The sequence below is a fragment of the Asparagus officinalis genome, chromosome 6 (assembly GCF_001876935.1).
Source record: "Asparagus officinalis chromosome 6, Aspof.V1, whole genome shotgun sequence".
Classification (NCBI taxonomy): domain Eukaryota; kingdom Viridiplantae; phylum Streptophyta; class Magnoliopsida; order Asparagales; family Asparagaceae; genus Asparagus; species Asparagus officinalis.
In genome coordinates, this window is record NC_033799.1 from 1863390 (window position 1) to 1888304 (window position 24915).

General features: G+C 39.3%; 2 protein-coding genes across 3 annotated transcripts; one reads left to right on the top strand and one right to left on the bottom strand.

Annotated features, from left to right (window-relative positions):
- Positions 381 to 19994, top strand: LOC109844704. The gene is given in 23 exon segments (XM_020413818.1): positions 381 to 667; positions 1557 to 6489; positions 6579 to 6767; positions 6949 to 7063; positions 7628 to 7919; positions 7921 to 8637; positions 9522 to 9819; positions 9889 to 10038; positions 10619 to 10672; positions 10779 to 11013; positions 11083 to 13713; positions 13835 to 13948; positions 14144 to 14274; positions 14422 to 14514; positions 14686 to 14838; positions 14964 to 15080; positions 15746 to 16352; positions 17727 to 17802; positions 17885 to 18028; positions 18193 to 18290; positions 18933 to 19018; positions 19094 to 19263; positions 19674 to 19994. Coding segments are annotated over 19 exon segments (11292 nt in total). The 3' UTR covers positions 17985 to 18028; positions 18193 to 18290; positions 18933 to 19018; positions 19094 to 19263; positions 19674 to 19994.
- Positions 20725 to 24509, bottom strand: LOC109844794 (E3 ubiquitin-protein ligase arih1). Of its 2 annotated transcripts, none has more exons than XM_020413936.1 (5): positions 24368 to 24509; positions 24217 to 24267; positions 23552 to 24109; positions 22486 to 23231; positions 20725 to 21366 (listed from the first exon to the last, which is right to left on the bottom strand). In XM_020413936.1, the coding sequence occupies exons 3-5, from the start codon at positions 23990 to 23992 to the stop codon at positions 20973 to 20975; spliced, it is 1581 nt and encodes a 526-aa protein (XP_020269525.1). In that variant the 5' UTR covers positions 23993 to 24109; positions 24217 to 24267; positions 24368 to 24509; the 3' UTR covers positions 20725 to 20972. The 2 variants fall into 2 exon arrangements, with proteins under 2 accessions (XP_020269525.1, XP_020269526.1); XM_020413937.1 differs by having other exon boundaries at positions 23552 to 24112.

Genomic DNA, 24915 nt, shown 5'->3' on the forward strand with positions numbered 1-24915 from the left:
GCATTCCCAAATCCATTATATTATTTTAAATAGCAGCCCGCATCTTGAGGCAATAATTGGGGGGGGGGGGGGGGGGCGGGGGGGGGGGGGGGGGGGGGGGGGGGGGGGGGGGGGGGGGGGGAATGTGAGGGGCATGAGTTGCAATACTAAAGGTTGCGTTGGAGCGTAATAAAAAAAAAGACAGAAGTCTGGGTCTAATATGAGAAAACACGTAATATGCATCCGGCCCAAATTCAGCCGAATTCCGTTGCGGCCCAAACTTCACCGGCTAATAAAAGTTTCTGTATCGTATCGGTTCTCGTCTCGTTTCGTCGACGTCTTCCTCTCCCGAGAGCGATGCTCTCAAAGCCCAGAATTTTTTTTTAAAAAAAATAAAAAAAATGCAAGGGCACTTCAATCCCCATCACCACCACCAAATCCAGCAGCAACTAGCTTCTCTCCTCTCCGCCGCCCTCGCCCAATCCACCACCTCCTCCGTCGCCGGCGCAGAAGGGAACAACAAAAACCCTAGCAATAACAACGGCGCAGTTACTAACGAGAGCTCTCGCGTCAGCGCTCTCGAATCGCTTCGAAGAACGATTGTTGGACTCTACCCTATAAATTCTCTGGTTCTTTCTCACTCCGCCTCTTTTCTCTCTCACGGACTCTTTCAGCTTCTCTCCGACAAGTAAGTAGCTTGTATTTGCTCAAGTTATGATTTTGATGTTGGCATGAATTTTTTTGGCTAGAAAAGGTAAAATTTGAATTTGGTAGAGCTAAACACTGCTGGCAAATTTATATTTTTTCATGTTTGGTTAGCTGCATTGTAATTAGGGAAGGGAAGTGAAACTTAAAATTTGCAGGAAAAAATCGGAGCAAACGCTGCTAAGAAGTTGGTGGGAGCAAATTAGAAGGTAGAAACTAGATGTCTCTCATCTAAAACACACTTCAATCTAGTGAAGACCATCTCTAACTACTATAAATCATGTGGTTTTTGCACCAATTATTTTTCGAACAAATAATGAATTTGCGTTGGAAGTACACTTCCATGATAAAACTGCAGATATCCAAAAAATGGATTTGAAGTGGATTTACAGTAACAAGCAGTGCATGCAACGTTAATTACATTTTTGTTTTTGTGGAAAGCCAAACATCCCCAAAATTCTGTCATGTTTGACTTTCTTTCTAGCAGTAGAAACTCAATAAACTACAAATTTAGATATTCCATGTAAATTTTGGTTGATTTATAGACTCTATGGTCTGAGTTAAAATGCATTTACGGGAAAGATATAATTTAGATTTGGCGTGGTTTATTGATCTTTCAGTTTAAGCTCATGAGTTCTACAGAACTCTCCTAGGAAAAGTTATAACTATTGTTATATCAGTTGCATCCTATATTTGAGGCATAGTATAAGACAGAAACCTTACCTGGGGGGCGAATACTGTAAAGATGAAACAATAACAACTGTAATAAAGGTAATGGTTTTTGCTCTCGTCAATTCGATAAGTAGTTCTTTCTTGTCGAATTGAGAAATAAGCGTGTTTATTTCGTTGTTACTAAGTTTTATTTCTTATAGATCTTATGCTGTGAGGCGAGCAGCTGCAGTTGCCTATGGATGCCTGTGTGCTGTCTTGGCTTCCACCTCATTTGCGTCAAATGGGTTACAAAATCATGTTCTGATCACTGGGCTTGTTGACCGATTCATTTCTTGGGCCTTACCTCTGCTCGGTGACATTGGCGCTAGGAATCGCTTGACAGAAATTGCTCTTGAAAGCCTCCACGAGTTCCTTAATGTGGGAGATGCAAGCAGTGTAGAGAGATATGTGCCCTCTATCCTCACAGCATGCCAAGAGGTTATTGAGGATGAGAGAACCTCACTGAGATTGCTCCAACAGCTTCTGGTTCTGTTGAATTTGATCTCAGTTAAGTTTGAAAGTTGCCTCCAGCCTCACTTTGTGGACATTGTGGATGTGCTTCTTGGATGGGCATTCATGCCGGAGCTCTCTGTAGCGGATAGATGTGTCATAACAAACAGTTTTTTGCAGTTCCAAAAGCAGTGGGTGAGCAATTTACATTTCTCAATGGGATTGCTCTCTAAATTTTTAGGGGACATGGAAACTCTTATTCAGGACACAAGTCTTCATGTAAACCAGCAATTTGGGAGATTATTTGCTCTTTTCTCTTGTTTCTCAACAGTTCTTAAGGTCACAGCTTCTGGCATTCTGGAAATGAATCTGCTTGAACAGATCAGTGATCCTATTGAGAATATAGCTTCTCGGTTTTTGAGATTTGTGTCGTCTTTCGGGAGTAAGTTTGGTTGGTCAAACTGGATAGGAGAATCCTGGAATTGCTTCATTCTTCTGGCTGAGATATTACAAGAGAAGTTCTCCCATCATTATCCAATGGTCATCAGTATCTTGTTTGAAAGCATGAGGACAGTTTCTTCCTCACAGGTGCTTGGACTGTTGAAGACTAATACGCAACTTTTGTCCCTTCAGAAGATGGCAGTCCTGTCTTCATCGGTTCAGACCTTACTACAGTTTGATTCCCCTTTGTCTCAGCTGCGTCTGCACATGAATCATCTTGTCGTTGCCAGTACTGTTTCCGTTTACCTTTTCTTTCTTCGACATGCTTGTGATAAAGTTGTTTCTCAGGCTGTTATGTCCTTGTTGGAAGAAGTAGAATCTTTAAAAGGTATGCTGGGAGAAAGAAGGTATTGCAACCCCAACCATGATGGAGTTGAGGTGGAAAGTAAATTAGATGGGCAATTACTTCCTGACTCAATTTCCTGCAAATACTATTCTGAAAATGATTTGATTTCCTTGATTAAATTTGATTTGAAATTGTTATTATGTTCTGTTTCTGTTCGTTCTTCTGAAAGTAGTTTCGATGATAACGCTATTTGTGAGAGATTGACAACACTTTCATCATTCATGCTTGAAACGCTGAACCCTTTTAAGCAACCCATCCAAGGATTCCTGGAGTTGCAAGTCCATGTTGTTAGCGAAATGCACAAGCTTAGTGAGGTTGAATTCTTGGCAAAGCTCACTAGCTTAAGAAAATCTTCAAAGAGTACTTCTGGTATTTTAGACAGTGAAAATCAGAGGTGCATTGAGATAAAAGAGGGTGAATTTGTTCTTGTTGTTGAATATTTGAGGAAATACAGCAGTTGCTTGATCAGAGCTTTTGATGGTCCTTCACCTCTTGGAGTTAAACTGGAAGCGCTGTACTGGATTCGCACCTTTGGCAGGATGGTGTCAGATATGAACCAGGACAAAGATTTGGTTGAGTCGTCTTGCAGTTCATCCAGGAATGTGACTGTTTGTAGTGATTTACTCTTTTTAGTTTTGGATGCAGCGTATGATAGGGAATTAAACTTACGGTCTCTTGTTGCATCCGTCTTGGAGGTACTTTTGGAAGCAATGCTTATTAATGCTGGAGATCTTTGCTATGTCTCAGTAGTTGCTCTTGATAAACTTGGTGATCCAGATGTCCCCATAAGAAATTTATACTTAAGGGTATTTTCTATCGTCCTACCTCTTACAATGTATACTTGTGGTTTTCATGATGGTGGTGACTTGAACAAACTGGGAGCTGCAACGGAAGGCAATAGATGCTACATAAATTGGAAGAAAGTCCTGGCCTTGAACCAGCTTCCTTGCAGACTTCACTCTCAGCAACTTGTTTCAATTCTGAGTTACATCTCCCAAAGGTGGAAGGTGCCGCTATCTTCTTGGATACAGCGATTAGTCTTCAGTTGCCGGGGAAAAAGGGAATTGACTCCTAGTCCACATGAAGTAGTTTTAGATCATGATGGTGATGGTTTGCAGAAGGATGCAGCAGTGGTAGGAGAGATGTTGGAGAAAATGTGCCCAGTTAGCAATCTGGCTGCCATTTGGTGGTCCATACATGAAGCTGCTAGATACTGCATCAACCTTCGTCTCCGAACCAATCTTGGGGGTCCTACACAGACTTTTGCAGCTTTTGAGCGCATGCTTTTGGACATTCCACATGTGCTACTCCATGACGCTGAGCAGACCGAAGGCAAGTATATGGGGTCATATAATTATCACTTACTGCCAATGCGGTTACTGCTGGAACTTGTTGAAGCTTTAAAGAAAAATGTGTATAATGCTTATGAAGGGTCTTGTGTTTTACCTTGTTCACCTCGGCAGAGTTCCTTGTTTTTCAGGGCAAACAGGAAAGTTTGTGAGGAATGGTTTTCTCGTATATGTGAACCTATGATGAATGCTGGATTAGCTCTGCACTGCCATGATGCAACCCTTCATTACTGTACATTGCGACTGCAAGATCTCAGAAATCTTGCAGCTTCAGCTTTGAAGGAGAAAACCCGTGGAGCACAAGATAGTATCCAAAACCTTAGACCCAAATTAGCAGCAGATGTCTTGAAAGTCCTGAGGCATACATCCCTGGCTTTATGTCGAAAGCATGAGTCAGAGGCTTTGGTCGGACTCCAGAATTGGGCTGCAGTTACATTTCGTGTTTTGTTTGTGGAAGATGATCAGGTTGGCCAAGGTGTAAGTACAGGCTCTGGGCAACTTTCATGGATGGATGGACTTGTGTATCAAGCTCAGGGCCACTATGAAAAGGCTGCTGCACATTTTTCACACTTGCTGCAGTCTGAGACGTCGTTAAGTTCCCTAGGTTCTGATGGCATCCAGTTTGTCATTGCACGTGTCATTGAGAGTTATACATCACTTTCAGATTGGAAGTCTTTAGAGATCTGGCTAACAGAACTTCAAGCACTTCGTGCTGTCCATGCTGGCAGGACATATTCTGGTGCTCTCACTGCAGCGGGAAATGAATTAAATGCAGTTCATGCCTTAGCACGTTTTGATGAAGGAGATATAAATGCAGCATGGGGCTACCTAGATTTGACGCCTAAGAGCAGCAATGAACTTACTCTTGATCCCAAGATAGCATTAGAGAGGAGTGAGCAGATGCTTTTAAGGTCTATGCTCCAAAGGGATTCTGGTGCAGATAAGATTGCAGAGGATGTAAAGAAGGCCAGACTGATGTTGGATGAAGCCTTGTCTCTTGTTCCTCTGGATGGAGTGTCTGAGGCTGCTGCTTGTGCCGTTCAGCTTCACTGTATTTCTGCTTTAGAAGAATCGTTGGGTGCTAATGGTGTAAATGGATCTAAGCGGATACTAGGTTCCTTAAACCAAGTCTTGAATTATCCAATTAGAAGAATTCGTCAAGACTGTAGCTTATGGATAAAGGTTTTCCGTGTTTATCGCACTCTGATGCCCACTTCTGCAGTGACTCCTCTTCTTTGTGAGAAACTTCTCAGTTTATCTCGCAAGCAGAAGAATTTTCTATTGGCTGATCGCATGAACAAATACCGTAGAGACCACCTTTTAAGATATTCTTCTGATAAGCATAAAGAAACTTTTTCTACGAACTTGGAGTATGAGGGTATCTTACTAAAGTATGCGGAAGGTAAGCATGAGGAGGCTTTGACAGATATCTGGTCACTGGTACGCTCTACTGTTCTGTCATCAGGTACTTTTGCTTCTGACATCAGTAACGTTCTGAAGGCTAAGGCATGCTTGAAACTTTCCACTTGGTTGAGACAAGAGAAATCAAATATTACTTTAGTAGAAGTTCTTTCAAAGATACGCAAAAATTTCAGTGGTGCATTTGATGGTTCTTTCACTGCACCGGAACTCCCATTGAGCGATAGTAACTTATTCTCTGATGCATACTGGAAAATGATCCTTGAGGAGATAGTGGGCACAACCACAAAAATATCTTGCAAGCTTTGCCCCACAATGGGAAAGACATGGCTTTCTTATTCGTCTTGGTGTTTCAGTCAAGCAAAAAGTTCTTTTCCTCTTCATGAAACGGTTCTGAAGTCATGCTTGCTCTCCCCTGTACTTAATCCAGAAGTATCGTCTGACAGATTCCAGTTGACAGAAGAAGAGATGTCCAAAGTGAAATCTATAGTCATGAGAGCTTTCCATAACAGCACATCAATTGAAACTGTTGTAGATGACGAAAGTCGCGGCTTAACTGTGCATCCTAAAAGCGAAGCTCTTGTGAATTCATTAGTGCAGCAGACAGTTCATCTGATGCAAGCTGCAGCTGGAGCACCTGGTCTCGAAGCCTCCAATGGCGAGTGCTCTTCTGCCGCACTTACTTCTCAATTGCAGGTGCTTTTCTTTTCTATGGATGCAAACTTGAAGAAGAGTGACCTACTTCCTTTTGTTGATGAGTTGATTGGTGTTTGGTGGTCGTTAAGGCGAAGAAGGGTAGCACTATTTGGGTACGCTGCTCATGGCTATTTCCAGTACCTTTCACATTCATCTTCCAAACTTGATGAGAGTCACTCTTCTACTTTTCATCCTGATGCTATTAAAAGGAAAGCTCCAAGCAGTTCTCTTCAGGCAATGTTGTATCTCCTACATATTCTTTTAAACTATGGTGTTGAGTTAAAGGAAACATTTGAATGTGGTTTTGCAACTGTCCCTCTGTTGCCATGGCAGGTGAGATTATGGCAGTCTTTAGTTGTCTAAGATTGTTTAATGGTGATAATAGATTTCTGATTTAACTTCTTTTCAATCGTCCTTTTTAGGAAATTACACCCCAGCTTTTTGCTCGGTTAAGTTCTCATCCTAAAGAAGCTGTAAGAAAACAGTTGGAGGGACTATTGATGATGCTGGCTAAGTTATCGCCCTGGTCTATTGTATATCCTTTATTAGTTGATATAAATGCTTATGAAGGAGAACCCTCGGAGGAGCTTCAGCGAATATTAGCCTCGTTGGTAATGAAACTATGTACAGAGATCTGTATATCAATTCTGTCATTTTGTTAGTGCTCTCTGCCTTCCTTTTTCCCCCCATGGCTGCAACCTGATTTGTTCTTCACGTATGATTATAGTTTGCAATGTGACATGACCTGTTGTGGTAGGTTATTAATTCCTATCCTTCTGCTGTCTAATACAGGCCAAGCTTTACCCAAAGTTGATTCAAGATGTTCAGCTGGTAATAAATGGTTTAGGGAAAATTACTGTTCTTTGGGAGGAACAATGGTTGAACACACTTCAGGATCTTCACGGTGGTAACGGTTTTTATCTGCATGAAAGAACCAATTTTTCCTTAGTACTTTTACTAGTGTGTTTAAGACATGTATTGGTGTGCTTCTTCTCATTTTCTATACTTGGGCATCTAACGTAGTGTTGTAGTGGCACAGACGTATAGAAATTCAATTCTCTACACATTGTTATCCTCTAACCAAATGCAGTAATTTACTTGATCTTTATTTCTTTTGTTCTCACAATTGGTGCATTTATGTTGTTAAATATGATAAAGCTTGTACAACTATAAAGGCGTGGAAATTTGGCTTTGATAGTGCGGACAAGCCATGTATAGAAATAATGCATGCATGATAAAAGATCTTTACTGTACACTTCATGTCTCTCCTATTAGATTCTCATCCTTCTCTCCTATCGTATTTTTAGTGTTTCTTGCAGTCTGCCACTTTTCAGTTATGACTTTGATGACCATCCTCTTGTAACTATTTTGTTCGGTTGCATTATTACGCATTTATTCTGATTGATAATGCACTTTATGTGTGATAGTTGTCTAATGGCAAATTACTAAAGTTTATGATCCTTGAATGCAGATGTCATAAGGCGCATACATATGCTAAAGGAGGAAGCTGCACGGATTGCTGAAAATCCAACTTTAAGTAATACTGAAAAGAAGAAGATCAATGCAGCAAAATACTCTGCTATGATGGCTCCAATTATCGTAGCATTGGAACGTCGTTTAGCCTCAACTTCCCGTGAGCCTGAGACAGCTCATGAGGCATGGTTCTGCAAAGAGTATGGCGACAAGCTGAAGTCTGCCATCTTAGCTTTCAAAACTCCTCCAGGGTCTACAGTGGCACTAGGTGATGTGTGGCGACCATTTGATGAAGCCATTTGTTTATTTGAGTGAGGTGGCTCCACAACTGGCATCACTTTCATCTTCTGAAGTACCGATGCCTGGTCTTGAGAAGCAGATTTCAATGCTTAATTCTTCTGGGACTTCTGGTGATGTTCAAGGCATTATCAGTATCTCATCTTTCTGCGAGCATATGACAATCTTATCGACAAAGACGAAGCCTAAGAAGCTTGTCTTACTGGGATCGGATGGTCAGAAGCACACATACCTTCTTAAGGGCCAAGAAGATCTACGTCTTGATGCCCGGATCATGCAGTTGCTACAAGCAGTCAACAGTTTTCTTAATTCATGTAGTGATACTCTTAGTCGATCCCTTACAATTCGTTACTACTCTGTAACACCAATCAGTGGCCAGGCTGGACTTATCCAGTGGGTTGACAATGTAACTAGTTTGTATAGTATTTACAAGTCATGGCAGATACGTGTACAACTCGCAGCAGCTGGTGCTGGAAATACAGACAGTCATGCATCACCTGTTCCCCGCCCGAGTGACATGTTCTATGGAAAAATTATACCAGCACTTAAAGAAAAAGGTATTCGAAGAGTGATCTCAAGAAGGGATTGGCCTCACGAAGTCAAACGCAAGGTTCTTCTGGATCTTATGAAGGAAACCCCAAGACAACTACTTTGGCAGGAAATGTGGTGCGCCAGCGAAGGGTTTAGAGGTTTTAGTTTGAAGACTAGAAGGTAAGCTCTCCATAGTGTAGTTTATGATTCCCTCTAAGAGCACAAGGTTCTGGTCTAGACTTTATTTTTGGCTTCCAGTTGCTATTTGGATTGGAAGTGGTTGTGAAATGCTTAAAGCTGAACCAAATTGAACGAGATTAGGATCATAACCTTTTCTTTATTATTAGCTGGAGTTACTTTAATGGCATAATTGTTGAAGTAAATGATGTGCATCTAAGCTCACATGTGGTAATTAATTTTTCATATCCGGCAATTGTTCTTATGTATTAACACATGTTTTTTAAAACTCCTACACAGCTGTGTTCTAGTATGCATGTTGGAGTCAACCCTCCAATAGCCGCTCACTAGACCTTGCCTCCATTTTAGTGGCCCCTTGTTATTTTGCTGCTGTTGACATTTATAACTGTATTCTCCTCTACTTCTGACATTATTGGCCATTATTTACTGTTTTGCCATATTTGTTCTCCTTTTTTACAGTGTTACATTCATATAATTTCCCCTCACAGTGTAATAATGTGTTTTGTTCCAACCAGGGGACAAATAGTAATCTATTAACCAGTAATGGAGTTTATCTTGCTATTTTAAAAAACCAGTATCAACCATTGATGACGGTTTTCCATGATCTAAATATTGTTAGAACTTAGAAATTGACCTCAGTGATGTATTTTTTGAGGAATAATGTTGTATATTTGCAGTTTACAATTACATTCTAGGATAGTTGCTTGACTTGAGAATAAAATGTCTAGTCGATTTACTCATGGAGTTGCAAAACTATGTTATGAAGAGTGGAGTAATGAATATATACACTGATTAGTCTATCATGCATCCTAATACCTTTTTAAGTGGTTCATTTGTTAAGATAAATGATCAACTTTGTCTTCCAGGTTTTCTAGTAGTGTAGCAGCCATGAGCATGGTAGGCCATATTCTGGGCCTAGGAGATAGACATTTGGATAACATTCTTATGGACTTCTGCAGTGGCGATGTAATCCATATAGATTACAATGTTTGCTTTGATAAAGGGAAGAGGCTGAAAATCCCTGAAATCGTCCCTTTTCGTCTTACTCAGATAATTGAGACGGCACTAGGATTGACAGGAATCGAAGGTTCTTTCAGGGCTAACTGTGAGGCAGTTATTGAGATTCTTCGCAAGAATAAAGATATTCTCTTGATGTTGTTGGAGGTATTTGTCTGGGACCCCTTGGTGGAGTGGACACGGGGAGATAACCATATTCTCTTGATGTTGTTGGAGGTATTTGTCTGGGACCCCTTGGTGGAGTGGACACGGGGAGATAACCATGATGAAGCAGCAATAGGCGGTGAAGAGAAGAAAGGAATGGAGCTTGCTGTCAGTCTTAGCTTATTTGCCTCTCGATTTCAAGAAATCCGTATTCCTCTGCAGGTATTCATTCATTGAAGAATCAATCATGCATGATCATCTAGGAAAATATAGAATGAATCTGGCAAGGGGTCTAAAGTGACTAACTGCTATAATAAAATTTCTTTATTGAAATAACCTTTAATATCTAAAGTGAAACTTGGCCTTTTAGGTAGTGAAGCACTTTAGTTAGTCTTGTTCTAACCCATGAAAGGGCTGCAGAAGTTGTGCTTGCCCAGCGTGGAATATTTTATCATCACTCGTCGCTTCTCAACCTGCTATTGTTCTGCAGATGATAATGAGATCTAAGACCCATTATGTGCATTGAAACTGTTAGAATTCTCCTCTTGGCTTTTGAACTATGCACCTTATATCATCGTAAATACCTAACTATACTTCATAGAGATTTAAGTATTAGCCTTTCTGGGAAATTGTAGTTCTGTTGCTTCTTAGTTACATAATTACATACTTCATAAGACACTTGGAATATGGATAAGGAAATTGTAGTTCTGTTGCTTCTTAGTTACATAATTACATACTTCATAAGACACTTGGAATATGGATAACTGTCATAATGATGACTACATTTTTTTTTTTTGGTCAGGAGCATCGTGATCTTCTGGTATCTACCTTACCGGCTGCTGAATCTGCTCTCAGGGTAATTCTTATGATTTCCATCTGCAACTATTTTCATGTAAAATATCATGAATTTGTGGAGATTCAAATCAAGTAACTTCGTTTTTCCCCCTGTAAACATTTGGCAGAACTTCTTGGATGTCCTAAATCAGTATGAAATCATATCTACAATTTTCTATCACGCCGACAAAGAGAAATCAAGTCTTCTGCAGCATGAGGCATCGGCAAAGTCAATTGTTGCTGAGGCAACTGCTATATCAGAAAAATCTAGGGTGGTCTTTGAAGCTCAGGCACAAGAATTTGGACAAGCAAAAGCTGTGGCAGCCGAGAAAGCACAGGAAGCAACTATTTGGGTGGATCAACATGGAAGGGTCCTTGATGCATTGCGGACTGGTTAGAAAGCACAGGAAGCAACTATTTGGGTGGATCAACATGGAAGGGTCCTTGATGCATTGCGGACTGGTTCCATTCTAGAGGGCCAACTATTCATGAGATTGAGTGGCATGGAGGAGGTTTTATCTCTTGCATCTGCTGTTCTTGTGTCCGGTGTTCCATTAACGGTTGTTCCTGAGCCGACACAAGAACAGTGCTCTGACATAGATAAGGAAGTTCATCGTCTGATTATTGAGTTGGATAATGGTATTTCTTCTGCTGTAGAAACACTTCGCGAGTATGCCTTCTCATTGCAAAGAGTTCTTCCTCAAAATTACATAACAACTAGCCCAATCAACAGTTGGGCACAGATTTTGCAGTTATCAGTCAATAACCTTTCAGGTGATATCCTTTCTCTTGCGAGAAGACAGGCTGCTGACCTTATTGCAAAGGCCCAAGGTCATGATCTGGATTCAATTCAACAAAGGCATTACGACCTTTTCCAAAGAATGGAGAGATACGCTGACCATATCCAGAAAATTGAGGATGAGTGCTCTGAAATAATGAGGTCTGTTGGATCAGATATTGAGTCAAAATCTAAAGGGCGCTTGCTCTCCGCTTTCACAGAGTATATGCAATCTGCCAAGTATTCAAGTAAAGATGATTTGTCCATTGGTTTTTCAGGCCAACAAAAATATGAGGCGACAACAGATTCTAGACTAAGGGAGTTGGATATGAAAAAAATGATGGTTTTACTTGCACCACATATGGCTGCAAATGAGCTGTACAAGGAGGTTAAAGATAAAGTGCTCAACATGTCCAACATTTCCACTGAGAAAGTTGGTTGGGCAGCAGGAGATATGGGTCTCCAACATGATTCTAGTAATTCATTTCACGAGTTCGGAGAGCAAATTGAGAAATGTGTCCTAGTTGCGGGATTTTTGAATGAAGTTCAGGAATTGATTGGCACAGACTTAGCTAGCACCAGTATTTCTTCAGACAATATAAAGCAGAGGTATGAAGGAATCTGGATTTCCATTTTTCAGGCTAGTCTGCATTCCTGTAAGCACTTGGTTGAACAGATGACTGACATTGTTCTCCCGGAGATAATTAGATCAGTTATCGCTTACAACTCTGAAGCGATGGATGCTTTTGGAATCCTTTCACAGATGCGCGGTTCTGTTGATACGGCAATTGAAAAACTTGTTGAGGTGGAGCTAGAGAAAGCATCCTTGATCGAGCTTGAGAAAACGTATTTCACGAAAGTTGCATTCATCACAGAGCAGCAACTAGCCCTTGAAGCAGCTTCTGCAAATGGCAGGGATAATTTATCTTGGGAAGAAGCTGAAGAACTAGCATCCCAAGAAGAAGCTTGTAGAGCACAATTGGACCAACTTCATCAGTCCTGGAACCAGAAAGATGTGCGGAGTACTTCTCTAGCAAAGATCGAATCTAATATTAGAAGTTCGCTAATTTCTTCTGAACAATATTTTTCATCTTTAATAGACGATAGAAAGGAGGGGGATATACACATTAAGAGCAGTGGGACCCTTCTTTCTTCCTTGGTAAAGCCTTTCTCTGACATGGAATCGGTCGATCAGATGCTATCTGCAGATGCTAACCTTTCTTCCTACTTAAATGAGTCTGCATTTAGCTTGTCAGATCTCATATCATCTGGTTCTTCCCTATCCGAATCCATGTGGGGGTTTGCGAAATTATTGAAAAACCAGTCTTTTTTTATCTGGAAAATTGGTATTCTGGACTCCATTTTGGACTTGTGTATACATGATATATCATCTTCAATTGATCAAAATTTTGGTTTTGAGCAGCTATACAGTGTTCTTAAGAAGAAGCTTGAGATTCATCTAAAGGAATGTGTTGGCCACTACTTGAAAAGAAGAGTTGCTCCTGCTCTCATATTACAACTTGAGAGAGAGAATGAGAATTTGCAGCAAATGCTCGAAGGAAGCAAGGACTTTGTTTCTGACCAGGTAAAATTGGATAAGGGAGCAACGAAAAGAGTTCAGTTTATGCTTGAAGAGTATTGTAATGCTCATGAGACTGCAAAGGCTGCTAGATCAGCGATTTCAGTTATGCAAAGGCAAGTAAGTGAGCTCACTGTGGCACTATGCAAGACAGTTTTGGAGATTGTTCAGATGGAGTGGCTGCATGATGCTTCTTTGCCCCATCTATTGGAGAGCATAGAGTTGCCTCAAACTAGTCTTGAGAATGACAAAATTTCTCCACTACTTTTAAACCTTAGCAGAACGCGGTTATTGGAAAAGTTACAGTCATCAATGTCATCTGTTGTGAAGTCATTAGAGTACCTGCAAACATGTGAAAGGACTTCTGTATCAGCAGAAGGACAACTTGAAAGAGCCATGGGATGGGCCTGTGGAGGCCCAAATACTTCTGCACTAGGCCATTCTTTACTCAAAAGTGCAGGAATCCCCTCTGAATTCCATGATCATCTGCTGAGGAGGAAGCAATTACTGCAGGCAGTTAGAGAACAAGCAAGTGATGTTATCAAAATTTGCACATCTGTGATGGAGTTTGAAGCATCTAGGGATGGTCTGTTCCGGATGCCTGAGGAGAAGTCTACTGGTCGACCTATGGGAGATGGCAGAGCATGGCAACAAGCTTACCTGTCTGCTCTGACAAGACTAGATGCTGCTTATCATTCTTTTACATGTGTGTTTGTCCTTTAGTTAAATTTGCGTCACTAGATTGCATATTTGGCAACCTTGCTTTTTCAATAAGTGATATGATCCATCGGTTGTAATTTAGGTTCTATCTTGTTTCTTTTAATTAGGTGCTGAACAAGAGTGGAAGCTAGCGCAGAACAAAATGGAAGCCGCAGCCAGTGTATTGTTTTCTGCAACCAATGAACTCAGTGTTGCCTCTACGAAGGCAAAGTCAGCATCAGGTGAAACCTTTGGCTTCTTAACTTAGTTATGCAGTATAGCATGTACTGCCAAGTACCGAGTCAAACATATATCTGACATTGACATGATTTAGCTTTATCTAGTTATATTCATGTTGCATGTACGAAGAACTGATAAACGTGCATGATTGTACAAATGGACAGGTTAACTGAATTCTGTCTTTACCTATTTTACAGGTGATCTGCAAAACACCCTTGTAGCAATGCGTGACCGGGCATATGAAGCTAGTTTGGCTTTATCTGCTTTTGGTCGTGTATCAAAAGGTCACACAGCTTTGACTTCTGAATGTGGAACCATGCTGGAGGAGGTACAACAACATTTCATTTGATCGTTATGTTTTTAGTATATTCTGTTTCAGTAGGTCTCAGTGTTTGCTAAATTGTTTCTTATATGTTTTCATGCATGAGATGAATTATTTTTATTACATTTCTCTTATTTACAAAAATATTTGCAGATCCTGGCTATAGCAGATGGTTTACATGATGTTTATAGTTTGGGCAAGGAAGCTGCTGCAGCACATAGTGGTCTTATGGAAGATCTCTCTAAGGTTTTATTATCTTTCTTTGAACTTTTGAAGTTAATTCCTGATTTCATATCCTGTACCTCTAATATAATTTTTAAGATCAGAACTTATTTTTTTGTAGGCCCCTTCTCCCGATTTCATCAATAGTAGTAAAAACACCCAACTTTAACTGTATATTTTTTCAATTACTGTCAGGTAAATAAGATTTTACTTCCACTCGAAGCTGCACTGTCCACTGATGTAGCTGCCATTGCCATGGCAATACCCAAGGATAGAGAAATTAATGCAGATATTCCTCCTCTTCATGGACAAGCACTCTGCAAGTCCTATTGCTCAAGGATTCGGGAGGCCTCCTCTTCATGGACAAGCACTCTGCAAGTCCTATTGCTCAAGGATTCGGGAGGCTTGTCAATCTTTGACGCCATTGGTACCTTCTGTCATCAACTATGTCCTATTGCTCAAGGATTCGGGAGGCTTGTCAATCTTTGACGCCATTGGTACCTTCTGTCATCAACTATGTGAAGGAATTGCACTCCATGTTGACCAAGCTTGCACGTTCTTCAAGTATGCATGCAGGAAATCTCCATAAAGTAATTTCTCCTTCACCCTTTAATATATTTGGTCTGACACAAGGCTTTTTACAATACCTGATATTTCAATGAAGTAAACAATGGTCTCAACAAAGCCTTTTATCCTAAGTTTCTATTTAAGAAGAAAAATCAGGTTACAAAAAAACAGCTACGTTCTTTTAGGAGTCTGAAGAAGTTAAACGTCCAATAGTTTACAGATTTTATCGTGATCTTGCTCATAATTAACTGCATTCCAACCAGTATTTACAAAATCATGTGACATTGTTCGCTGTTTTATAGGCCTAAAGGAGTAAATGAAAAGAAGACGCTAAGGTCACTATTGGAAAAAACAGAAATCCCTTTATAGTTTCTGACAAATTCTTTACATTTTCCTTTGAAATCATATTGTAAGGATAGGTTCTGACATTGCTGTCTTGTTTATTTTGACATTAAGCCTTGAAGAGGGCTATGTAACTAGAATCCAAAATTATTATTGCATTGCATGAAAGCAGAAGTGTAAACTGCATGAGTGACAATTTCTTTCCCCCCTTATAAACAACTGTTGGGGGGTTATTATTATTTTGTTCAGCAGCAAGCTTACAACATATGAAGGAAACATAATTGGTACTTAGTATTTGTCTCAAAAAGAAAAAAAAATTATAGATATTTCGTTCCATTTACTGCAGGCACTTGAAGGCCTTGGCGAAAGCCAGGTAAAACAGTCTCAGGATCTTTCTCTTTCGAGGGCTGAATTCTCAGATGGCGCAGTTCTATCTGAGAATAAGGAGAAGAGGTTCCTTGGAACCAATACTGGTAGCCTTGAGGACTTAACAACTGATGAAAATTTTTCCCTGCAAGATGAGGAATGGATTTCTCCTCCAGAGCACACGTTTACTAGCAGCTTAGAATCTAGCACCAGTTCGGTTGATGAAAGTTTACCACAGATCTCCAACAGCACAGAGAAGGTACACGATAACATTGATTTTGAAGGTGATGATAAGTGTGTTTCTATTACAGATATCAATGGAGTAGAAAATGCATGTATTGTGAGATCTGAATCTGAATCTTTGAGAGATGCGGTCTCCACCAATATTTCTCCTGCCTCAGTTCCATCTGATCCTAGTGAAGGCTTGCAATCCTTGTTGTTACCAGAAGTAGTGGAAAAGGAAAAGCCTGAAGAGGCAAAACTGTTGGATATGAATGACTTGGGCTCTTCGAGGGTGACCAAGGGATATGGTCATAGTCATGTTGAACCTTCTTCCTTTTTGGATCCTCTGAGCCGAAACACTAGGGGTAAGGAATCATGTCATAATTTTCTTCTATTATATAACTATTATGTTGTTTTCATATTACCTTCTTCTGATTTGTTATTTCTTTATATTTTAAAGCCGACGAGGGTCTGTAAGGTGACCATCATTTGTTGGTTTAGACGTATTTGAGGAAGCTTGCTCCAGTAATTATACATTGGTATACATTAACTGATCAAAGCTTCCCTTTGGCACTTAGTCAATATTGAATTGTTTTATGTTTCTTTCGAAACTCTGTGCTAAAATAGATTTTTCTTCTGGCCAATTGCTGCATGAATTTTATCAACGATGTCAAGAGGTTGGTAGTGAAATATCAGTCTTGACTGTGAACTTTGAAGGTAGGATAACCATCTCCTTACGTATATTCTAGACAAGATGTTTTTGGGAGGAGTATTTTCTTTTTTTCCCCCACCTTTAGGATCTCACTAGTTTAGTCTGCTTCCTGAGGTGGGGAAAGATTAAACTCATTTCGGTACTTTATTTTGGTGGGCTGTAATAGCACCATGGTACATGACAACTATATCTAATCTTTCATGAGCCTTGACCTAGGAGATAACCATAATTATGAACCTTCTCATCCACATTCTGGTTGAGTACAGATAGGTTCAGTCAGATCTTATTTTATTATTTCAATGGTGGGTCTTGCGAATCAATCCAGTGTTTCGTAATTGAAGATTTTAGATTTCCAGTCTTCAAAACAGGGTTTATAGGGTTTTGTGGCTGCACTTCTGGACTTAACAGTACTGGAGTTAATTTTAAGCAACATTGAGGAATATTTTGACAAATTTAATTGTTTACAAATTGGAGAGTATGTGAAGGGTATCCGACTTCAAAAGTTTGAACTATTGCTGGATGGGCTATCGGGAAAATGCATGCTCTAGAGGACAGTGAAGCAAACACAGGGAACAAGGGATGTATTACTCTTCTGATAGCTGAAAGATACTGATTTTTGGACTTGAATAATTTATATTTCACCTTTCTTGTTCCTGGCAAATTGTTGGAATCCTAACCCACCTTCTCCAAGCCACTAGATGGTCACTTCGGCATCCATTTTTTTCAAATGCAATACTTAAGCTGACAAACTTGAAGTTGCTAATTTGGTCGTGTCATATTTTTTTCCAGAAAGATCACTCCTGAGCCAAAATAAAGGGTGTTGAAAGATGCTAGTCATTGTTTCTGGGATGTTCTGTGTCTGCAATCTGTCATTTATTCATGACTTTAGTACCCTCCGTGGAATGGAATCAAGGGAATGGGTTTTGTTGGAAAAAAAGTGGTTGCCTCACTTGTCTGCTTGTTACTTAAGATGATTAGATTGTGTTTTTGACATCCTTTATATGTTCTGATGATGCTTTGTTGATAGGTAAAAACCCTTATGCTTCATCGGTCTTGAGGCGAGTTGAGCTGAAACTTGATGGAAGAGATACTGAGAACACGAGGTACACATATGTGGTGTTATGATTTATTTATTGTGTTCAAAATGTTTTTCCGCAGTGGATTGACCTTGTTGATTTTGTGCAGTTCCATGGAAATTGCTGAACAGGTGGATCGTCTCCTTAAGGAGGCTACAAGCATAGACAATTTATGTAACATGTATGAAGGGTGGACACCATGGATATGACTCAATTTCTGGGATTTTTGAGCTACCTGCAATGTATTCATCAGGTATTATATTTCTTGGTCTTTCTGATTGACTAGCTTATGTAAGCTTTATTAACAATATTGCAGTCAGTATCCTTATTTTGGTAGGAGAGTTGGAAACTCAGTTTTTGTATCCGGTTGTACATTGCTTAACCCCATGTAATATCATCGCTTCTCTCTTTTAACAGATGGATCTCAAAGACTAGGGTGACTTAGATGGTCATGCTGTGTGCAACATGACCTGATCAATGCTTTCATGAACCTGCTGGTATAGGCGTTTTTCAGTGTATGTATCTTTAGTTTATCTTATGCATACTCCATTCTGTATTCTGGATTACCATAATATTGGAGGTTTCTATAGGAATATACTTGGGGTTTATTAAAATTTTCTCCTGTATCTGTGTTTCTTCAGATTTGTTTTGCAGGGGCACTGCAAACTCATCTGTCATGCTATTTTAATCCAACTTATATGCTTTTAACATTTACTTTGTATCATTTCAGCGTGTTTGTCCAAAATAAAACATTGTCTTGCTAGCCCCTTATTAGGCATTTAGTATGTGCTCATGTTATGCTGAAAATTCAAATAAGTACTTTGATCAAATTAGCTTCAAAATGTTATGTTAGCTTGTTACTTGTTCCAAGATGAAAGTTGTAAGCTAAATATTCTAGTAGTATTAAATGTAACAATGATGTATCAAGTTTTGGAATAAGTAGCACGATCAAATTGGCATATTTCCTGTCTTCCGTTCTTTGCCCTTTATTACTACCTTGAAACTTGATTTGTATTTGATGTCTTATATGTAGGTTGCAACACTATATTATATATCACATTATGATATGTTGCTGAAGATCTTCTCCTCACATAGTCGGATTAAACTCTGATTCTTATAAATGTTCAAATTTCTTAATACATGGATCTTGTTTCCAGGATCTGGCCCTCAGGACTTTTAAGTGCCTGAGATGATTCATCCTGATCCGTATGTTACCTGATAGCAATGCAACATAGAAAATGATGTAAGCTCTGAGAATAGATAATGATGCTTAAATATTTGCATACAAGAAATCGTAATTTCTTGCTCTTTTGCCTAGAGGAATGGACAAGGAAGCAGTTTCTTGCAAAACGGAACGGATCCCATACAGTATTTAGCAGGGTTTTGGAGAGTAACACAACAATGCACTGCATTACTGTAATTCCCAAACTCTCATGCTCTAAAAGATGCAGAGTGACAGCTTAAGTTGGCAGCCATATTGCATCAAAGGTATCTCAAACCCTTTTTCTTTTAGCTGGTTGGCTGACACTTTGCATTCTTTCTCTGTACTAGAAATTTGGCATATACAAATACACACTATATGAAAGATATTTGTTCTAGCAATTTTGATTTTGTAAAGATGTATATGAAAAATGTTTACAGATGATGAGGGTGAAATGACGTTTGTTCTTCTTAAATAAAATTACTATTTACTCTTCTTCGTCAATTGAAAGTTTCTCCAACATTTGCGCTACCCCCGCTGTTCTGTTCATATAGTAGTAGACAAGGCTGAATATCATGCACATCCAAGTCCAATCTGTGGAACCCTTCACTTTATACGGACAGAGCTCCTCCTTACACGCACTAACCAATACACTTGGGTCATTTCTCTGATAATTTCTCAATTCTTTTGTCCGCAGCGTTTGACTGCATATGTCTTGCAAGTAAATAGTTGCTCGGGGTCGAGGGTGGCTGACACAGGAGTAGAGGAGCCTCAAGTGCCGGGGTATAATTGATTTCTAAGCTACCTAAAACTGGTATTGTAGTGTTGAATCGAGGAATTAATATATAGTGTGGAGATGCGTATGTGTATTTTTTCTATGTTGTATTCTGACTGCTCCTTGTATGTAAAGTGACATGTTAAGAGCCTGCTTACATGTCACAAGTTTTAAGGGGTTTGTATTTTTTTCTGTAAATTGTGTATCTCATGCATCTTTATCAAGTGTGATTCTTGATCAATCGTAGAATTGTTGTTTCGTGTAAAATGTGAAATGTGGCTCTTGATGCTATCCTTCTTGACTGATGCTGGTTCGTGTTTAACCTTATTTTAGTCCCCACATCTTCATATTTTGAAATTAGTTCTCTAAATTTTCAGAATATTTTGAAATCAGTCCCAATTAGCAGCTGGTGAGAGAATGGTCCCAGTTTACTTAAAAGATTTGAGGGCTAAATTTATATTGACTAGTACCAAATATCAACAATTTCAAATAAGATTTGGACTAATTTCAAAATGCTTAAATTTGAGGACCAAATTCATATTTGTCTATTTCAAATAATCAAGAATTTTATCATTTCAAAACAAGAAAGATTTGAGGAAGTGAAAAAAAAAATCCAGAAATCACAAAATCCCTAATAATATCAATGAGATATCACAAGGTTATCTTACAGGATATTCTCTAAGTTGTTCAATCCTCAAGATTTATATTGTGAATAGCTCCAAACACACCATCACGCGCCCCATTCTTATACAGTTCACGCATATTTCATATTTTCCTTTTTTTTTAAAGATATAGTATCATATCTTAGTCCTGTTTCATCGCTGAATATCAATCTTTTCTAGCACCTATAAATTTTTTTTTCAGCATCCTCCCACATATCACATTACTATTTTCTTGGCTTAATACATGGCTTTGATATCAAAACAAAGGAAACTCATATCAAACACAAACAATTTTAGAGGAAGAAATACTATCCTTAACAAATTTTGCAAATTATTTTAGTTTTGCAGCATATATATTTTTCGCACAATGTTCATCAAACCTGCTCCCCAACTAATTACCACTGTAATCAAACATAAAATGCTCCCAATCTACAATTCTCTGAGCATATCTCTTCAATAAGATGATAATTGTAATCTTTTAACACCAACCACCTCAACAATGGCCTTAAAAACACCTTATTCACGAAAAATAATTTTAACCACAACTTCTATTCTCTCTTCATTGGATATAATCCTCATGATAGCTATCACTAATAACTGAAACAAACCTCTCAAGCCAAGGAAGCTGGTTGAGATCCTTAATGGCATCAAGATATGAGTCTGAGCATCTAGGAGGAGATTGAATTTGGTTATGATGATGATCATCATTGATGCCGAATCCTCCAGCGAGAAATCTTTGGATGAGAGCAAGTTGAGCTCGTTCTTGCTCAGAGTAATTGTCGGTGATTGATGGAAGAGGATCGAAAGGCTCCCATCTCCATTGGTCAGCTTCGTGGTTTGAAGGAGTGGAGGGTTCGGAGCTTTCTTGTTCATCGCCCCAGAATGTGCACTGGCATGTTTGGGTGCCAGAGTGGTATCCTGCACTGCAGGAGTAGCAGAACTCGTGCCCGCACCTAATGATGGAGAAGAAAATAGTTTATTGCCTTTTTGGCTAAATATTATATGGAAAGGTATATTTCACAAGACTATCAAAACTTTTCTACTAGAGAAAGCTGCCATTTTTTCTTTGACTAAACATTTTATCCATGAGAGGAACCCCTTTAACAACATTTTCTAAATTGTTTTCTGCCGATTTGAAGGTTTATGGTAGTTTCTCTAACAAAAAAATTTATAGTGGTTCTATGCAAAGCCCTCCAACATTCATGGTAGTTTTGTGAAGTTTACCTTATTTAAAAATCAACAAGCAGATAACATAAGAATTCCACTCATAATATGAAAATGAAACATTTCCCCCCTTAAATGAAGCCAGGTCTCCAAACATGTAAACACAAAGAAACAAAACATTGCGTGTTTGTTTGTTAGATAGAATATCTATTCCACCTCAAATATCACCATTATTTGTATATAATAGATCCTACTTCAGCTACAAATTTATACTAACCAGTTATAGGATTAGGAAAAAAAATACTAATAAGCCCCAGCCAGCTAGAATAATGTAAAGATGGTTGATGCAGATTTAGTTGCCGCCTTTATAAAAATGAAAACTGTTTGTCTTTTATAACCTTTGTCTTTCTGCATTTCCTTCAGATATTTTATTTCCCCGACAGAAGAAAAGTCTAAAAAACCAAATCATGTGATGGGAGTCCTTAAAAAGACCATGATTAAAAATGATGAAAAGCAATAGGTTACATTATTTATGGGGAGTACTTAAATGTGCTCTAGCACACATGAACTTCCTTCTAGGAGAATGACAAAACTCTTCTAGCAGATATAATCCTATACATACGAAATAAACCCACAAGCCATGAAGCGGCAAGACTCAAAATAAAGGGTATGATGATATTATCTGCTTCTTGGTAACGTAAGTTTAAAATTTAATCCGTAATATAGGCTCTGTATCTAGCTTCCAAATTAATATTGACAACACTAACATGACCGGCATCTTCCACAATGTGACAGATAATCATAAAACAAACAAGACAAATAGATAAAATTGAAATTAGACTGTGTAAAATTCAAAGTTAAAGAGTAGCATGATGAAATTTCTAAACATAAATAAATTTTGAACATACCAGCATGTTACACGGAAGCATCCTTGTGTAAGCTCAACCATCCTCCTACACTGCTGGCATCGCCTCCAGTTGTTATTTTGTGCCAAGCGGAGCAAATTAGCATCCCCGGCATCTCTCTCCTCTACGGATAAACTTTGATACTCCTCGCAACTCATTGAAGAATGCCATGGCACACCACAACTAGAGCACAAAAGCCTACAACATTCTTGACACTCAACACAATTGATCTCATACTGATTCGACGAACTTGCCCTTGAAGCTGAATGTTGTCCTGGACTAAAAAGCACTGAACAATCTGGGAAAGGACAATAGACTCTATCCAGGTTGAGAACTTTAGCTTCCATTGTGGCTCTTTCTAGTGATTGATAGCAAGAAATTGGAAGAAAGGACTTGAATGCATTTTTCGATATGTGATACTTGCATCTTACTTGGGGACATTTTATCGGAACTTGCAAAGCTTGCAATTTTCCCTCCACATGAACAATCATGCAATTTAGACAAAAACTATGGGAACATTTCAACTTAATAATTTGAGATTGTTGCTTCTCCTCACAGCAGCAGACGAGACACTGGTTAATAGATGCATCTAAAATGCCAACTGCTTCTCGGGCTAATTTCAATGGCCGCACAAGCTCAGATCTACATACTAGCTTCAGAACAAAGGCTTCGAAATCATTAGACAGTTCGAGTATCCTGTATCCTAGAGCTACTAACAGCTGGTCTTCATGTGGCACTGCTTCAGCAATCTGTCATATTATAAAGGATATCAATATCATTTATAACATACAGAACTTAGACGATTAACCGCAACAGATTACTACGAGTAAATAGGAATTTTGAGCCACAGAAGAGCGCCTGAATCGGGTATCGGTCGTGACAAACAGAAATTTTGATTTTGATGGCGGATCAGACAAGTTTTATTTATAAGAAACAACGAAACAGAACCTCACAAGAGTAAGCACATGAAACCACGCACATGCAGATAACTGAGATGAGTATTCTAATATCAACTACAAAGATCATATGCAAAATAATTTTTTTTTTGATTAAACCGCCATTTTCTCACCTGATGATAGACCTCTTCGTTATCAGTCAACGCGACGATCCTCTGAACACCGTTCCTCTGAGCCTCAATCAGGCCATCCAAGAGGGCTAGGTGCTCAGCAACCAAAACATCCACAAAGAAATCTAGCTTCTTCTGCACCTTGAAGACAGAATCGCCGCCGGACGTCTCCATGACGACTCCGATCCCAGAAGCCTTCGCTCCCAAACCCCCGCCCCCCTCGGAGACGGACACCCCCTTAAAGAAAACCCTCAACGAGACCCCGTCTTCGTCTTCGCTCTCACCCGACGACGCTCCGTCGTCGTCGTCGTCGTCGTCGGCATCTTCTTCTACTTCTTCGTCCGAGGAGAGCAGTTCAGCTAGGCATTCCTCCGTATCTTGCCACTCTTCATCCTCGCAGCAGCTTCTGAATTCTTCCTCGACGTCATCATGATGGCTACCCATTAATCTTCGGGCTAATTATACGGGACTTGTTGGGGGTTCTGTTAATCAAAATCCAGAAGAAACCCAACAGAATCGAATCACAAAATCTTCATTCCTCGTGAATGTCTCGACGGAAAGCTGCTAATTACCCAATAAAACAAAGTTGGCCTTTCAGTTCATCAGCCAAAATCAAATCTTCAAAAAAAATAATAATAAATAAACCCAGCAACCGAACTTATCCAAACCTCTCAAAATCCTCATCTCCGAGTTGAGCGGAGTTGGGATCTAGCGGAGAGCTGCACCAAACCAAAATCAGCAGCAAACCCAGAAAAATTAATTGAAAAATTAATTGATGGAATCATCAAAATTCCTCCAAAAAGAAGCCAACTTGGGTACCTGAGCTCAAAAAAGATGATTTTTTTTTTCGGTAGAAGGCTCTAATTAAGATGGATTTAAGAATTTATAGGGATTTGAAAAGAGAACCCATTTCTGTAAATAGAGAGGGGGGGAGGAATCTTTCATTGGGTTATTATTATTATTATTATTAAAAATTATATTTTGCGGAATACTTTGGTTTCTTTATTAGGTGGGGAATGAAGTAGTCATCATAAAGGAAAGAAGGAAGGAAGCATTACTGTTCTCTGAAAACGTCAGGAAAGAAAAAGGTTTTTTTTTTACTTTCACCCCTCAGAGATATAAGTATTTTATAAATACTAGGGCTGGGCATATTCGGTTCGGTTCGATTTTATGCCCAATCCGCATCCAATCCGAATTTTTCGGATTCTCAAAACTCTCATCCAGATCCAGATTTTTTTCCCTTCATCCGAATATTCGGCCCAACCAAAATTCGGTTCGGTTCGGTTCGGTTTCGGTTTTGAATTTGCAAAGAGTTCTATCCAAAGACTTCTGTTGTGAATTTGCAAGCTGGGTATTGTCCTCATGAT

Bases quoted from the DNA above. Each gene is read 5' to 3' on its own strand.
- LOC109844794 (XM_020413936.1), bottom strand. From the start codon at position 23,992: ATGGGTAGCCATCATGATGACGTCGAGGAAGAATTCAGAAGCTGCTGC. The intron at 23,232-23,551 runs GTGAGAAAATGG...ATAATATGACAG, and splicing joins ACGAAGAGGTCTATCATCAG to ATTGCTGAAGCAGTGCCACA. The intron at 21,367-22,485 runs GTATGTTCAAAA...CTCCATCATTAG, and splicing joins TGCTTCCGTGTAACATGCTG to GTGCGGGCACGAGTTCTGCT.